Below are 16,240 nucleotides of genomic sequence, written 5' to 3'. Positions count from 1 at the left end.
GCATCCGTCCACTTTCTCTCTCTCTTTTTTCTTTTTTTTGTCATGGACAAGCATCCGTCCACTTTCTTCTTGTTTTATTTTTATTTTATTTTATTTTATTTTTTTTTTGGGGGTGTCCGTCCATTCCTTGGACATGCATCCCTCCATGCAAGCATCCGTCCACTTTTTTTTTTTTTGTTCATGGACAAGCATTCCTTGGACATGCATCCCTCCATGCAAGCATCCGTCCACTTTCTCTCTCTCTTTTTTCTTTTTTTTGTCATGGACAAGCATCCGTCCACTTTCTTCTTGTTTTATTTTTATTTTATTTTATTTTTTTTTTTTTGTGGGGGTGTCCGTCCATTCCTTGGACATGCATCCCTCCATGCAACCGTCCACCCTTTTTTTTTCTCCATTTTTTTTTTTTTTTAATGTGAACGTTCGTTCACTTTCTTTATGGATGGATGCATGACATGCATCCGTCCATTTTTTTTTGGTGGACGTCCGTCCACTTTCTTTATGGATGGATGCATGGATGCATGGACATGCATCCGTTCATTTTTTTTTTGGTGGATGTCCGTCCACTTTCTTTATGGACGGATGCGTCCATGCATCCGTCCATTTTTCTTTATGGACGGATGCATCGACATACATCCGTCTTCTTTTTTTTTTTTTTTTTTTTTGGTGGACGTCCATTTTTTTTGGTGGACGTCCGTCCACTTTCTTTATGGACGGATGCCGTCTATTTTTTTGGCGGACGTCCATTTTTTGTCCGTCCACTTTGGTCATGGACTTCATATTATTATTTTATTTTTTGTCCGTCCACTTTGGTCATGGACTTGCTGTCGATACCAAGTGTGACCTTGTCACCTTGTTGGTCATCTTCTTGAGGTCGTGGACTTGTTGAAGTAACTAAGAGTTACCTCGTCACCTTATTGGTCGTCCACTTGGGGTCGTGGACTTCTTGAGGTGACTAAGAGTTACCTCGTCACCTTGTGGGTCGTCTACTTGGGGTCATGGACTTATTGAGGTGACTAAGAGTTACTTCGTCACCTTGTGGGTCGTCCACTTGGGGTCGTGGACTTCTTGAGGTGACTAAGAGTTACCTCGTCACCTTGTGGGTCGTCCACTTGGGGTCATGGACTTATTGAGGTGACTAAGAGTTACTTCGTCACCTTGGGGTCGTCACCTTGTAGGTCGTCCACTTGGGGTCGTGGACTTCTTGAGGTGACTAAGAGTTACCTCGTCACCTTGTGGGTCGTCCACTTGGGGTCATAAACTTATTGAGGTGACTAAGAGTTACTTCGTCACCTTGGGGTCGTCACCTTGTAGGTCGTCCACTTGGGGTCGTGGACTTCTTGAGGTGACTAAGAGTTACTTCGTCACCTTGTGGGTCGTCCACTTGGGGTCGTGGACTTATTTAGGTGACTAAGTGTTACCTCGTCACCTTGTTGGTCGTCACCTTGGGGTCGTGGACTTCTTGAGGTGACTAAGTGTTACCTTGTCACCTTGTTGGCTCTTGTGGGTCGTCCACTTGGAGTCGTGGACTTATTTAGGTGACTAAGTGTTACCTCGTCATCTTATTGGTCGTCCACTTGGGGTCGTGGACTTCTTGAGGTGAGTAAGAGTCACTTCGTCACCTTGTGGGTTGTCCACTTGGGGTCGTGGACTTATTGAGGTGACTAAGTGTTGCCTTGTCACCCTGGGGTCGTCACCTTGTGGGTCGTCCACTTGGGGTCGTGGACTTCTTGAGGTGACTAAGAGTTACTTCGTCACCTTATGGGTCGTCCACTTGGGGTCGTGGACTTATTTAGGTGACTAAGTGTTACCTCGTCACCTTATTGTGGACTTCTTGAGGTGACTAAGTGTTACCTCGTCACCTTGTTGGTCGTCCACTTGGGGTCGTGGACTTCTTGAGGTGACTAAGTGTCACCTTGTTGGTTGTCCACTTGGGATCGTGGACTTCTTGAATCGGTGTCCTCCAATAAAGTGTGACGTGAATTGGGCGCTCAACTCTTTGAAAGTGCTGATGGAATTGGGCGTCAGCCTGCTGAACCAAATTCTCGCCGAGCCCTTCAGCGTTGTAGGGAAGGCCCTACACATGATCTCGTCCGCTACTCCTTGAAGATGCATTAGGGTCTTGAAGGTCTCTAGATGATCCAGTGGATCCTTCACCCCGTCGTAACTGTCTATATGCGGCATGCGGAACTTATGAGGTAAGGGGAAGGAGTTGACGGCCGCGATGAAAGGCGAGTCGGTGCGGTTGACCAAGTCGTCAAGGTCACTAGACACTCGTCCTTTGAGCGCGTTCATCATAACCTCCATCTGCTCCTTCATCGCCTGCATCTCTGCGGCAATATGTGGCGGAGTTGCATCCGTGAGGGATGGCATGTTCAAATTTTGCCTCTCCAATCTGCTTGGGGCGTGGCTGCCCTCAGGTTTTTCCTGATTTTTTCTTTCCGCGCTAGTCCCTTGATCTCCTTGCTGGTCATTCAGTGCTGCGTTCTTCTGATGCAGCTGTTCTTCCAAGTCGTGATTTTGTTTGGTGAGGCGTTCTACAGCAGCAACGAGAGTTTGAACTTGTCTCTCGAGGGCAGTCATGTGTGGTTCCTCTTCCTGAACGTCGTTGGTGGTTGCCATCGAGCGAGTGAGTACCATGCAACCCTTTTGTCTAGGAAACGTTAATATGGCTTACGAATCTCAACTACAATTCCCCACAGACGGCACCAACTGATGAAGTCGAAAAAATCACCAGTGAGCCGCACGTACTCACACGCCCAGAATGCAACCTGCACAACACAAGAAATGGGAAAGACCTACGCAGAGAGCACCGGTGTGGTACCGGCCAAATACCCTCCGAAGGTTAAGTTAAAACTCTTTTCAACTTTAGAGTGCTAGAGAGGGGTTAATTATGCGTACCTCAATTTGTGAGGGTATTGGAGCTTTTATAATAGTCGAAAGTTGACCTTTTTTACTTTGAGTCGAAGTCTTTCCTTGTAGAAATCCTCTTGAGGAGTCCCAAACATGATGGACAAGTCATATTCCTTATAAAGAAGATCTCCATTGATGCACGCAGCTTCTAGAACGCTAATTGCGCTAGGACTCTAATTACCCCTAGAATCTAGGAGGTGTGCCACAAGTATTCCCATATAGGGATTTTGTCTGACACGTGGCCAACAAATCCGTCCTCACCGAGTCTTGCACCTAATGGGCCCATCCATCAACATTGCTCGGATCCGTCAGCTTATTTTCTCCTCTTCAATTATTGCTTCATATTGGAGTTGCATTACTAACACAAAAAATTGTAATTGTACCACGCATTATGTGTAACTGTCCCACACATTATGTGGATCTGCGACTAGTTATACTAAAACTTGAAAACTTTAGGCTTGAATTATCGAATTATCCTACAAAATCCTAATAGGGCTCATCCCATATTCCCATGCCAACATCCTCTTACAACATAACTTATTTCACCACACCAAATGCACTTGCACATCAATTTAATTCTTCATACCGAACTAGTCAGAGGCTGTTTGATTCACTAGCTTTCATGACTCAATTCTCTATTTCCATAACTTAATTCTCAAAAATGGTGAGACCTACAGCAAGATACTCGTTTACCTGCACAATTTCTTTGTTTTCATAACTCTATTTTCAATACTTAATTCTCTACTTTTTGAGTTATGAGTTGTGGAAATTGAAAACAACTTTTGGCTGTTTTCAGTTTTCAATTCTCATAACTCAATGGCATTTTTATAATAAAACAAACAAGGGAGACCCACTGTCATAAATTAAGCCGCACCTTTTGACTCCCTTTTCACCTTTTTTTTTCTCTTTCCTCCTAGGTTGTCTTCTCCACTCCTCCTAGGTTTTTTTTTTTTTTTTTTTTTTTTTTTTTTTTTTTTTTTTTTTTTTTTTTTTTTTTTTTTTTTTTTNCGTCCAATGAACTAATTTTCTGTGATTTGTCAAATGGGTGATTTATAGGTTCTCAATGGCAGCCCATATAACAGGAAATGTGATGTCTATAGTTTTGGCATCTGCTTGTGGGAGATATATTGCTGTGACATGCCATATCCAGACCTTAGTTTCTCAGAAGTGACGACAGCTGTGGTTCGGCAGGTAACTTATCTGTGTGAATCTTATTGTACCCAACAAGCTCTGAGTGTCTCTGCTTGAGATTCCTTCTGACTAATTTATTTCTTACCTAGAATCTGAGGCCAGAGATACCAAGATGTTGCCCAAGTTCCCTGGCAAATGTAATGAAGCGATGCTGGGATGCCAGCCCTGACAAGCGGCCAGAAATGGAAGAGGTAGTCTCCATGTTAGAGGCCATTGACACATCAAAAGGTGGAGGTATGATCCCCGTTGATCAGCCTCAAGGTTGTTTGTGCTTCCGCAAGTATCGTGGCCCCTAAAATCTCTAGTCCCTTGAACAACTCGGTGTAATTATTTTGAAGACCAGAGAAACCTCAATTGTACTTAACAGTGAAGAGAATAGAATTTGGGATATCATGATGAGAGAAGCACATGGTGGTGGGTATAGGCTAAGGAGCTGTGCTACATTTCACTTTGTTGGATGGATGTAAATCTTTTATTTATTTTTCTTTTTTAAAATATATTTTTTAGAAATACCTTTTGGGTTTACCAAATATGTGTATTTATTTGGGCCTGTCTGTCTTTGTTGGACTTGCCTTAAAACCTCTTTGTAAGATCTCCAATTGATAATTATTATCATTGCTATAATCAAGATGAACCTCATTTCTATCTCAATCCACTTGCTATGTACACTCAAGACTCAAGAGACTCAGCCTTTGATTTAGGAAGTACAATTGATTGTATTGTGGACTTGCAAATCTTTTAGGGCTACTCTTAAAAGAGAGACTTACATCAGTGTGTTGAATTGCAAATCTTTTAGGACTCTTTTTAAAGAGTCTGACACCAGAGGCCAATAGGGGAAAGCTGAGAGGCTGTTTGGATGCATTTTTTGTTTACTCAATTTCCATCACTCAATTTTCATTATTCATTACTCATAACTCATCACCCATCACTCTAAAATACTATGTTTGTTTGGCATCATCACTCATTTCTTATCAATCTATTTTTTACACTATTTGTGGGCTCCATTTCTGTCACCCACAACAGCTTTTTTTTTTTTTTTTTTTATTGGGTTCGGTGAGTTTTCCAGTGAAAAGAAAAAAAAAAAAGAAGGAAAAAACCAGGGACGGTGAACCCAGGTGAAAAAAAAAAAGGAAGAAAGAAGGACGGTGAACCCAGTGAAAGAAGAAGGTAATATGAAGAAAAGAAATCCAATACATTGCATACTACAATCAGTGGAGTATAAAATGAAAGACTTAAAGTGGGATAAAATGATTTCTATTTGTTTGGCATGACCTAGTTGAAGAGAAAATTGGAGATAAAATTATTTAACAAGTTGTGATGGTAAGGGACATCGAAGGGTATGTTTTGGCATGCAGTAATAGATCACGTAAGAGAATGATTATTCATGTGCAAAAATTATTGGTTATTTGGTTGTATCTTCATTGTAAGAAATTATTATTCCTTAGGAATAGTTATACCTTAAATTGAGGAATAACTATTCTTCTCTCTAAAAAGGAATGTAATAGCTAACTAGCATATTCAACAATGTTGACATTTTCTCACTAAAATTTAAGAGTAATATATGTGTGTGTATATATATATATATGTAATTTTTTTTTTTCATTTTGTCTATCTTCTTTTTTAAATACACTTTACATCAAACTTTTTCCTCTTTTTATATACCATTAATTTTTTTTTCATCTTTTATTTAAAGATTCTTTTGCTTATTCTTTTAAATACATTTCTCATTCTTTTCAATCCAAAAAATTATTTTGCTAATGAACAATGACTCTTCAAATAAAGAGAGTCACTATTCATGAGCAAAAAAAATCATCTATTTTAGAGATTCAATGAGCTTCACTTTAATGATATAATCTCTAAAATTAAAGAGGATTTTGGCTTTAACTAAATGGTTGTAGATGCTCTAGGCATAACAACTTTTGAATTAATATATTTCCAAAATTACAAATTTTCATATGCATTATTCTTTACAAACTTTTCATATGAAATAACTAATTTAGAATCAAATGTATGAATATGAAATAATAATTATTCCATTATAATAATTTTTATTTCCAATAATAAAGATTTTTATTCTTATTATAATTTTTATTAATGCATGGCAAACTTGTCCTAAGTTTAAATTTAATTATAACACAAACACACACACACACACACATATATATATATATATCTTTATATAAAAAGCGGCTATGCCACTACAGTGCTTCGGCACTTTGCACTCAGTGTGTTTGCACTGTGCAAGCACTGTAGCGGCAACAGTGCTTTGGTTTCGTGAGTCCTTTTTTTTTTTTTTTGGTCTTTTCTTTCTTCTTTATATATGGTGCTTTTGGTTTAGTTAACCGCACTGTAGCTACAGTCCCTAAACAAAAAAAAAAAAAAAAAAATAATATTTATGTCAGCTAGTATATATATTGTTATACTGACACAATAAATTTCACAATATTTTCACAATTATTGACCAGAACTGTAACTACAGTGCCTAAAGTTTTTTTTTTCCCAGTAATTGGTTTGTGTTTTTTTTTTCTTTAAAATATTTATGTAAGCTGGTATATATATTGTTATATTGACACAACAAAGCGTTGTAGCACTGTAACTACAACATTGCTTTTGGTTTAGTTACCGGCACTGTAGCTACAGAGCCTAAAGTTTTTTTTTCGTCAGTAATCGGTTTGTGTTTTTTTTTTTTTCTTTTAAATATTTATGTAAGCTGGTATATATATTGTTATACTGACACAACAAATTTCACAATATTTTCACAATTATTGACCAGCACTATTGATACAGTGTTCAGTAATCGGTTTGTTTTTTATTTTCTTTTAAATATTTATGTAAGCTAGTATATATGTTGTTATACTGACACAACAAATTTCATAATATTTTCACAATTATTAACGTGTCAATTTCTTACAAGTCGAAATAAAATAATAAAATATGAGACTATGACCAACCACAATTAAAAATAAATTTTTTGAGAAAATGTTACAGCACTTATTGTGTAGTGCTTTTGTTTTATCGTGAATGCGTGTATGCACAATAGCTACAGTGCTTTTGGTCTAGCTACAGTGAATGTGCGTATGCATAGTAGCTACTATGTATAAAAGTGAGAATGCGCTAAATTACTGTAGCTACATTGAGTTGGTTTCGTGAGCCACTTTTTTTTTTTTCCCAAGTTTTGAACAGTAACTACAGTGCCACTTCTACAATAGCTACATTTTTTTTTTTTAAGCAATCAGTTTGTGTTTTTTCTTTTTTTTTTTTCCTTTTAAATATTTAGGTAAGCTGGTATATATATTGTTATATTAACAAAACAAATTTTATAATATTTTTACAATTATTGACGTGCGCGAATGCACTAAAGCACTATAGTGACAAGGCTTTGGTTTCGTGAGCCACTTTTTTTTTTTTTTTTTTCCAAAGTTTTGAACAGTAACTACAGTGCCACATGGCATTGTAGCTATAGTAGTTACAGTTTTTTTTTTTTCCTTTTAAATATTTATGCAAGCTGGTATATATATTGTTATACTGACACAACAAATTTCACAATATTTTTACAATTATTGTCGTGTCAATTTTTTATAAGTCGAAATAAAATAATAAAATATGAGACTGTGACCAATCACAACTAAAAATAAATATTTTGAGAAAATGTTACAACACTTATTGTGCAGTGCTTTTGGTTTATTCAACTGGCACGGTAGCTACAGTGCCTAAAGTTTTTTTTTTTTTTTTTTTAAGTAATTGATTTGTGTTTTTTTTTCCTTTTAAATATTTATGCAAGCTGGTATATATATTGTTATACTAACACAATAAATTTCACAATTATTGACGTGTCAATTTCTTACAAGTCGAAATAAAATATGAGACTGTGACCAACCACAACTAAAAATAAATATTTTGAGAAAATTTTACAACACTTATTGTTATCACAATATTTTCACAATTGTTAAGATATCAATTTCTTATAGATCAAATAATAATAATAAAAAAAAAAGCTAAGTCCATAACATTTTAACATTAATTTCTACAGTGCCTAAAGTTTTTTTTTTTTTCCTTTTAAATATTTATGTAAGCTGACATATCTATTAACTATATAAAAAGAGCCAAAGGCTCATGAATAGTGTTTTTTTTTTTTGTTATTCAATTAGTGAGGTGCACTTGCCCCCCCCCCCTCTCAAGTATGCCAATTGGTTTGAGCTATGTTTTTGTTTTGTTTTGTTTTTTTTAAGATCTTTATATGTTTACTTTGTACTTGCAATGCAAGTTTACATTGTAAATACACAAAAGTGGTTAATATTATACACATTTGCACAAAAAATGGTAAATATTGTACAAATTTTGTAAATGTGTACAAAATTTGCCAATTTTTTTGTGTCAACAATATAAATTTACATTGTAATTAAGTACAATGTATACATAGAGATATTATGAAAATATTGTGACGCATGTGTCAATTTCTTATAGGTCAAAATAAAATAAAAAAAATTATACCAAGATCTAGCACAACTAAAAATGTCGTGACATTTTGTTGTTATTACCAATGTTATGAATACCGTTTCGGAACCGATTTCGATTTGTCCATTGGAATGGAATATTTCGGTACCGGTCAATTTTAGGTACCGTTTCGGAAACCATTTTGAAATTATTGCTAAAATATATATTTATATATTATTATTGCTCTAGTGTAAAATAATGAATTTAATATAACTTTCTATTAAAATAAAGTGGGGTTATTATTTTAAAAAATTATTTGTTTTATGGTTTTTTTTGTAAATAAAACTCACATTTTGCGTAATTGTACACAAATGAGCTTCCAAGAAGCTTCCTACTATATGCTTTTTCCCATTTCCCAACCCACCCACGTGACTAGTACATTATAACAGTATATCCTACCGATGCAGATTGCTAGTCTTTCAGCTCTCTTCATCATTCCACGTCTAAGCTCCTTTCTCCACTCATTCTCATCTTCTTCATCTCCTTTCTTTTTTTTCACAGTCACGCCATTTTTGCTTCATCAGTTCATCTTGCTCTTCAATTTTATTTTCAACTTCTCTATCACAGTTGAGAGGGTCAGATGGTGAGAGATGATAGATAGACTAGGAGCTACAGGACGCCGATCAAGTTCAGGAAGGGAAAATATTAAAGTAAGAAGCCAAAATCATATCGGCCGGAAAATGAATTTCGGCCGAAATTGGCCGGAATTGACCAGAACGCCCGGAACGGGTCAAAATGGGGCGAAATTTAATCCGGGGTGGAATGAAGGGTATTACCATTCCGGTTTGCACACCGGAATGAGATATTCCGGCCGGATCGGAACGGAATCCATAACAATTGACTTATTACAATATATTTACAATTATTGAGGTGTAAGTTATAAGTCAAAATACAATAATGAAATATTGGACTAGAATTTGTCACAGTCTTATACGAATGAGATTAACTTTTTATGACATAATTATTAAAATTCTTAAAATAAATGTCTCTTTTGATTAATGTAAATCTTTATGTATTTAAAAAATCAAATGATTTATATCTTTATTTTGTGATACAAATAAAATCTAAAGTTGATCTTAAACACTACTTTTTCTTTTTCTTTTTTCTTTTTTCTTTTTTTTTTCTTGATTAGCCTTGCACGTGCCCAGACTAGTATATAAAAAAAGAGTTGTCAATCGTAACACGCCTTAATAGTCATATAAAGTTTGCGGGTGACTGATTTCTAGTCCAATGATAGGGTAAGACTAAATGAGGACAATGATAACATTACCTTCCTAGCTAGGAGGGTAAAAACTAAAAATATCACGGGAAGTCATCTAACTATTAATAACATTTATAAAAGAAAAAAAAAAATTATTCCATAACTACAATGACATGATAGAGTGTGAATAGTGAAGGAAAAATTGTAAGTTTATGAATAAGTGATAAATGATTATTTATAGACTGCCACATAAGAATTGTGGTAAAAAAAAAAAGTATTTTGTGGTTAGATTAATATCAGGATTTTTGCACCATACAATTGCAAATCAAAGATTGAGATTGAGATTGAGATTGAGACTGAAAGTATTTGACACAAGAATTGTTTCAAGTTTCAACACGCGCGGTGACATGGTTTCTAATGCATCTAGCAATAAATGTGTAAGAAGAACAACACCTTTACATTCAATAGAAGACATGTAAACCTTATCTAATCATAGTCATAGCCTCGTAGGTTCATATGCATAAAGTGAATAATTGATTAAAAAACATAAAAGAAATAGTATTGTATTGCATTGCAAAAGAGAGGCACATAATATATGCAGGGATTTTGGCAGTGACAACTAATAATGAATACTTTAGTACGTACATGTTCATTGGAATTTATCTGGGTGACTGGGGGAGAGTTCCAAGTTCCAACTCTCAATTCGTGTTTGTGTCCTTAATATTTCCCCAATAGCCAAAACCCACCCCACCGGTTCACATGGGTCATTCAAATCAAAATCCAAAAAATATCCTAAATATTTTAAAGTTAAAAACAAAGACTTATAAAACAGTAAAAGTAATGTGCAGTTGAAAATCCAGATGTCAAGATCTGGAAACATCTAGTTCCGGAACATGCTCGAACTTTAACGCTTAACACGGGTATATAAATCTACCTCGTTTCATTTTCACAACTCACTCCACTGAAAAGTATAACAATATTGATAGGCGTGTTGCTGTGATCTTTCTCGTGAGCTTCCTTTGATTTCAAAGCATTCGACAGAGGAGCATTAATTTCCTCGTGGAATGCTCTAGCTTCTCAAAACAAAAGCTTCCTTTTCCTAGAACTTTATTAATTCTTTTGCATAAAGCTTAATAATTTGTGTGAGCACTTTCGACTCAGCAGCTAGCGAGGGCTTTTCATTTACTGCACCGGTGAGTTTTTAAAAGGAGCTAGACAATTTCTGAGTATATATTTAGCTTTTGTTGCTGTTCTTCTTAAATTGTTTTGTGAAAATTCGAGCTGCCTGCGGTGACCAATATATTTTGAACTGTTTCTTTGATATCCGAGGTTGTTTATTGATGTTTTTTTTGAAGAATATGCCCGAACTTGAATACTGAATATATGGTTCCGAATTTACGTTTCTTGCACCTGATTTTCTCTCGCAGATCACGACGATTCGTTTTGCCAAATATTATTGGAGCGAACTCTGTAAAACTTTTTAATTTGATCAATAACTCTGTTTCTCTCTAGAATAACTCTACCTGAAAACCAAAATAATTAGAAATGAAGACAAACAAGTTCATCAAAAAGAATATTTTCTTTTTGCTGTCTTAAACCTGAAAATTTAATTACAGGTTGTCCGAGCACTTTTTTCTTTGAATCTAAACATTATCAAACACTTTATGCCCCTCTCCTTTTAATAATCGGTTTCGTGAGATTTTCTATGTTTTCCAAATATGTTGTTATACAAAAAAGGTTTGTATCTAAAAATTGATGTTGGAAAGTGGAAAAAGAAAGCTATGGTCCACCGTTGCGGCTGTTCAAACCTCAAAATCATTTTGTTCGATGTTGCAGAAACCGCCTGAACTTCGTGTAATTGGTTAATTAACCAAAAAAAACTTTAATTTATGGAAATAATTGAAAAAACAAAATTAATTGCCATATCCAGGAAATTTTTTTAGATTTGACTTAATATATCTTAGCCCCCAAGAAAACTTGTGCCGTAATTCTTATCTGGCTTCTAATTATGAGGAGCAGGCAAAGTTTGTGAACATATATAATATAAGAGAAGGACAACAAGTTGAACAACCGAGTGTGTTTGTTTGGATTTATTTATTTAATCAACTGCGTTTTTCATAAACAAACAACGAAAGAGGCTTTTGAAAATTAAAAGTGATGTAAAGTGGATTTTGGGTGCAATTTGTGTTCGTGAAAAAATGATGATCAAGATTCCATCAATACAGGCATTGAGGTGGATCCCTCCACCATGGAAGTCACTTTTGAGGCGGACCTCTACTATTACTATCACCACTTTAATCCCTGTATCGATGAAGTCACATCGCAATTATCCGAATATACGGATAAGCTTATGCAAAACTTATAACCCACTAGGTTCTTATAAGAATCTCTTTTTAACGTGTCTTATTGATGATTTATTTATTTTTTATCTATTGATTAAACTAAAGGTTCATTTTTAAATGATGCAACAGTTTGTACATTTTTAGATTTTGTAAAATTTTCATGTTGTTCTTAGTTATGTTTGTTGTTTCATTCTATATGTTTATTCCACAAGGTTCATTTTTAAATGATGCAACAGTTTGATCATTTTTTATTATAATATGTTGGGACAGAACTTAAGAGCTCAAAAATGACGGTCACACCAAAGATCTCCATAAACGATGGGAACCTTGTGGTCCAAGGGAAGACCATTCTGACAGGAGTGCCTGATAACATTGTGCTGACTCCGGGACCTGGCGTGGGGCTTGTCACTGGTGCTTTCATTGGTGCCACGGCTTCTGATAGTAAAAGCCTCCATGTGTTCCCTATGGGTGTTTTAGAGTAAGTTATAATGCTTTATCATGCACTTAATGTAGTATGTGGAAATGCATGAGTGTAATGAGAAAGTTTGCTATTATTAATCTGCACACTTGCAGCCAACTATGCTAGTACAGTAGTTTTGAGTTTTAGAATCAATTGGTAAATGAACTCTCCCTGTTCTGAATTTAACCTTATTTTTAGTTTTTATGCCATAATAAGACAATTCATTTGTCAAGTTTTAATGTTTAACATATGTTAACATTTTCCAAGTATAACTGTGAGATTGATTTGTAACAGGGATCTTAGATTCATGTGTTGTTTCCGATTTAAGCTATGGTGGATGACACAAAGAATGGGGACATGTGGGAAAGATGTTCCTTTGGAGACCCAATTCATGCTCATAGAGAGCAAAGATGACACAGAAGGAGGCAATCAAGATGATACCCCAACCATCTACACTGTCTTCCTCCCTCTCCTTGAAGGCCAGTTCCGTGCTGTTCTGCAAGGCAACGACAAGAATGAGATAGAGATTTGCCTCGAGAGTGGTGAGTAGACCATGGCCATAAAAATTTATCTGGTGTAGGCAAAACACGCCTTGCCTTTCATACCATTATTTAGGGCCATACCTTCCGTTAATTCAGTCCCATCCCGTCTGCCATGAATTGGACTAACCACCTGTATGTGGGGTGGAGCTGTCATTAATGCGAACAAAATCAGACAGGAGAAACCACTGAATGACTCTTATCATTCAAATGAATCAATCTAATGGAGTTTATAGCATTTGCGGAAGAAAAAAAAATAGAAAGGATCGAGTTCGAATGAACCGAAACGACTTGTTTTTTTGTGGTGTGATTTGGTTTTGCAGGAGATAATGATGTAGAGACAAATCAAGGCCTTCACCTTGTTTACATGCATGCTGGAATCAATCCCTTTGAAGTAATCAACCAAGCTGTAAAGTAAGTCCTGAACTTCCTTGAATGATGTTCTTGTCTTGCATTTAGATTCTTCTTTTTCCCCTCTGAAATGCTGTAAGCTAATTCCTTTTTAGGATTTTTCTGTATTTGATATTATCCATGGTTACAACAAAAATGGTAAAAATGGATTTTGAATGAAGATATTGTTTTTGCTTCCTACTTTCCTGTGAATGAGTCATGACTCCTTAATTTCTATTTGTGAAACAGGGCTGTAGAAAAGCACATCCAAACTTTTCTTCATCGCGAGAAGAAAAAGGTAAGAACAGATCTCTTTGTTTGGTTCCAGTCAATTGGAAATGTGCAGAGCTTAAGAAGCACAGAAACTATTGAAATATAAAATAAATGTTAAATAGCAAAGCAAATTTGATCGGTTAACTTTATAAGACGTGTCTGAATGCTTGTTATTCTCAAAACATGAAAAAAATGGTCGATAGCAAAGCAAGTTGATCAGTCAATTTCATAAGAAATATCTGAATGAATCTCACTGTACTCTTTTGCTGTTTGTATTTAGTTGCCTTCTTTCCTTGACTGGTTTGGCTGGTGCACATGGGACGCTTTCTACACCGAGGTCACAGCTGAGGGTGTTGAACAAGGCCTTAAAAGGTAATTATAAGCTGATGGCACTGAGTTAGACAGCTTCAGTACTTGGTAATTTTAAATTCCAAAAACAACAATAATAGATGCTTTGTCACTGATTTATGTTCTGGAACCAGCTTATCTGATGGAGGGACACCACCAAAATTCCTTATCATAGATGATGGTTGGCAACAGATTGAAAAGAAAGCCAAGGACACCAATTGTGTTGTACAAGAAGGAGCACAGTAAGATCTCTCTCTCATACACATGCACATTTCAAGCGATGTGCTATATACATTATGAATTTCCATTTTCTTTTAACCCCAATAAGGAATTCTTGATGCTGTGATTATTGTCCCATTCATTTAGTTGATTTCTTGTCATGTCATGCAACATGAGAGACCTGTGGCTGTGAGGAATTGCATAATTTCAATTATTCATTTTGAGTCTCCTATTGGTATACTGGAAGAGGAACAAAGTTTGCATTAGAAGACAGCTCATTTGAAGTTTCAAAGATATTTAGTTTCTAGTTTTATTTATGCAGAACCTCAAGGGACTACTATGTGTCAGAATACCGTTTCTTCGTGTTTAAAATAAATTCCCTGAGTTTTACTTAAAGTTAGACTGGATTCAAGAGATGTAAAGAAGTAACCTAGGGAACAACCAAAGAGTGTTAACCCAGTGTTTGAACTGTCATTATCTAGCCTTGTTTTTCTGAGGAACTTTTAGAATATGAGCTTTGCACTTGTGGGTTGCTGACCTTATGAGCCCATGGGTGAGAATTTTGATATGCCAATCTGTAAGCAGAAACCAACAGAAGAATTTATCTTCAGTACTTTTGCTGTTATAATACCCATTGGAGGAAACTATTTGAATCACAGTATTTCCAGACAGATTGTATATTTTGGCCCTCATAGTAATGCAGAGACATTACAGGACACTGTCTAATGCCTGAATCTTTTCTTGATTTTTGGCCTTAGCTTAGTCTTGGTAGAAGTCAAGTTGTGAGGATGGCCTCTATTGTCATCTTACTGAAGCACAACCAACCACCACACCCATCCCCACCCCCACCCCCCCCCAGGCCATGGACGGCGAGGCTGTCCATGACAATGTCTGGTTGGTTGCCCATTATACCGGGGACTGCACTGGTATGCAAGAGCAGTGTCATAGTGTTCCATACCAGCAGCTGCCGGCTTCACTCCACCCCAGTAGCCAGCTAAAGCATGCCATACGTACACAAACCTGTGACAACAAGTAATAGAAATGGAACTTCATGAGTAAAATATATTATTTCCTTGGAAATGTGTTTTCCTTGAATATGTTATTCATATCCCTTGCCACCACAAATATGCTTTCCCAAATTCCCAATAATTACTTTTGCCATAATTCTGATCATGCTAATAATAAAATTTCTTCCACTCGTCCAAGGATTTAACTAAATTTTTTTGAACAAACTAGATTATAGATAGCATGCTCATAAAGCATGAAATAGAAGAGCAATTTTGGTCATATCTTTTTATTTTTTTATTTTTTTCACAATTCAATTTTCAGATCTCAATTACAGGATATTAAGCAAAGAAAAAGCATCTTTTTTTTTTTTTTTTTTTTGAGTGGCTATCATATGTCTGAACAGATCCAAAGATAGTTAAAAAAAAAAAAAAAAAAAACAAACAAATATCACTTCTGCAAATTTAGCTAAGGCATCTGAAGATTATAGCAAACAGAGATTGTATAAAGTATTCAAGGCCATAGGAAAGAAGAATACTTTGCAGTTCTATCAGTTGTTTTGGGATACACACCTGAAATGCACCACCCTAGTAGAATTCCAAAAGAGTAAATAAAAGATCAACTTGGAGTACTTACTTCACATTGTGATGTTGCTTGGCTTCATCCACAACTTGCTTCAAGCCAGGTTCATTTTTCTGGTCGTTCTTTTGGAATTTTTCATTCTCTTTTATTCCTGTCAATCTGGTTGCGAACCTGCAAGAAATAAATTAGCCAACAAATCAATAACCAAATGCCTTAATCAGAACAATGAGCACTTGAAAGGAGAGAACAGAGGGCCGCGTGTGTTTTGGGGGGGGGGGGGGGGGGT

At 35.9% G+C, this 16,240-nt stretch overlaps 1 protein-coding gene and 1 long non-coding RNA gene across 2 annotated transcripts; both read left to right on the top strand.

Annotated features, from left to right (window-relative positions):
- The first annotated feature begins 3,929 nt into the window (after positions 1–3,929).
- Positions 3,930–4,752, top strand: LOC136062800 (uncharacterized). Its single transcript, XR_010624505.1, has 2 exons — positions 3,930–4,101; positions 4,191–4,752. It is a non-coding gene; the product is annotated as an uncharacterized LOC136062800 (long non-coding RNA).
- Positions 4,753–10,737: 5,985 nt separating this feature from the next.
- On the top strand, positions 10,738–14,390 carry LOC111996023 (probable galactinol--sucrose galactosyltransferase 2; the record flags this gene model as incomplete). Its single annotated transcript, XM_065762362.1, is given in 7 exon segments — positions 10,738–10,989; positions 12,409–12,616; positions 12,893–13,140; positions 13,461–13,551; positions 13,777–13,825; positions 14,081–14,172; positions 14,283–14,390. Coding segments are annotated over 6 exon segments (779 nt in total), but the record flags the coding sequence as incomplete, so codon positions are not given.
- Between the last annotated feature and the right edge of the window lie 1,850 nt (positions 14,391–16,240).

Source organism: Quercus suber, unplaced genomic scaffold, assembly GCF_002906115.3.
Source record: "Quercus suber isolate HL8 unplaced genomic scaffold, Cork oak 2.0 scaffold_454, whole genome shotgun sequence".
Classification (NCBI taxonomy): Eukaryota; Viridiplantae; Streptophyta; class Magnoliopsida; order Fagales; family Fagaceae; genus Quercus; species Quercus suber.
The sequence above is the reverse complement of the archived record's forward strand: the minus strand, read 5'-3'. Positions and strand labels throughout refer to the sequence as shown.